This window comes from Mus pahari, chromosome 19 (genome assembly GCF_900095145.1).
Source record: "Mus pahari chromosome 19, PAHARI_EIJ_v1.1, whole genome shotgun sequence".
Lineage (NCBI taxonomy): Eukaryota > Metazoa > Chordata > Mammalia > Rodentia > Muridae > Mus > Mus pahari.
The window spans coordinates 22,846,041-22,847,717 of NC_034608.1; the positions used below are offsets into that span (position 1 = coordinate 22,846,041).

Genomic DNA, 1,677 nt, shown 5'->3' on the forward strand with positions numbered 1-1,677 from the left:
TGCACGGGGGGTGGGGGGGGGGTGGGGGGAGGGGCGTGGTTCAGTTAGAGTGCCTGGCAGGCACAAAGTCCTGTGCTCAAGCCCTCAAAGTACGAAAACCATGCAGAATGGTGTGTCCCTGCCACCCCAGCATGGAGAATGCAGGATGGTCAGGAGTTCACGGTCATTCTTGGCTACACAGTTCAAACTTGCATAGTCTACATAAGAGCTTGGATTCAAATAAATAAATAAATAGATAGATAAATAAATAAGTAAATATTAAAGTCTTTTCATTTGTCCAATTTATAAATTTCCTCTGCTAATCTCAANCATCAGCCCCCTATCTAATTAAAAGACAGCGAGGCCAGTGTAACAGCTCCAGAGCCAGACAGCCTGACACCAGTCCCCAGGATTTGCATAGCCACCTCCAGTTGTCCTTACCTCCGTATGCACACTGCACTGTGGCGTGCACACACCTACACGTGTCACACACATGCAATAATGACTAAATATGTTTTTAAAGACGGAGAAGATAAAGCAGGTTCTAGCGAGTCATTCACGCACATAAATATTCTGTATGTGGACCAGAGCTATGACTAACCAGGATTTATCATTTTAATTACTTGTCGAGAAAGAGGGATTTCCAAAGGGACGGGGCCCCTTGCTCCTTGCACCAGAAAGCAGAGCTCTTGCCTAGACTCCTCCAGTGAGATGTTTTGGGTAATGGCTGGGAACCTCCCAGGAAGGGGTTGGGGTCCTTTCTCAGTGGTAGAGCTCTTGCTTAGCCCCACCCCTACCCCGCCCCCAGGGAGGGGCTGGGTCTGTAGCTCTGTGGTAGACCATCTGTATAGAGCATATCACTGAGGGGCTGGAGACATGGTTCAGAGGTAAGGTACCTGGCTGGAATTCCCTAGTGAGGGTCTGGCGGTGTGACTCAGCAAGGGAGCAGTTGTCTAGATTTTAGCTGGTAGAGCTTGCCTACACTGTATATCCCCGCCAAACATAGAAACATACATGACAGCTGTGGTCACACAGGGACAGTGTCTCAGTTTGCATCTCCAGCCCTGCAGGTGAAGTCTTGACTCCTAGCCTCGCCCCTCCCACCATGGTCCCCGGAGTTATCTCCAGACAACCTCCCGAGAAGACAATCCTCCTAATATAGGAAGGGCTGTCTTCTGGGACCTCTCGAGTTGACCTCTCTTGGGGTCAGATGTGGCAATGGAAGGCCAGGGGCCAGGGTACTTATTACCCAAGGCAGGGTGGGCCCCATCCAGAAGTCAACAAGAAGGAGCTGTGGGACAGGAGCTCATGCCCAGAACTGAGTTGTGTCCTGCTAAGTCCTCTGCCACGGTAAGTGACGGCCACTCCCCAGTCAGAGTGACATTGTGGTGGCCCCAGAGCTGCTGAATGTCCATTCATGTGTGCCCTCAGGAACTAAAGGGCATTGCAGTTTGACTCCCCCAGCATGGGAAGGGTCTGGTCTAAGGTGGGACTCTTGNTTGTCTCTTGCAGTACCTACGGGATGAAGAACCTTTCATTTTCCCTCCTTTTCCTTTTCTTCCTTGTCTTGGGGCTGCTGGGCTCCAGTGTGCCACTGTGTCCCATTGATGAAGCCATCGACAAGAAGATCAAACAAGACTTCACCTCCCTGTGTGAGGATCTCCCCCTCACCCCCATCCAACCTTGCTGAGGGCCTTA

The 1,677-nt window shown here is 51.1% G+C and overlaps 1 protein-coding gene across 2 annotated transcripts in view; it reads left to right on the forward strand.

The window, feature by feature from the left end:
* The first annotated feature begins 1,269 nt into the window (after positions 1 to 1,269).
* Retn (resistin) overlaps positions 1,270 to 1,677 on the forward strand; it is a 2,674-nt gene continuing 2,266 nt past the window's right edge. For both annotated transcript variants that reach the window (XM_029532238.1, XM_021218947.2), the window contains exons 1-2: positions 1,270 to 1,329; positions 1,492 to 1,631. In XM_029532238.1, coding sequence (XP_029388098.1) covers positions 1,502 to 1,631 — 130 coding nt within the window. In that variant the 5' untranslated portion in view covers positions 1,270 to 1,329; positions 1,492 to 1,501. The remainder of the gene's footprint in view (positions 1,330 to 1,491; positions 1,632 to 1,677) is intronic.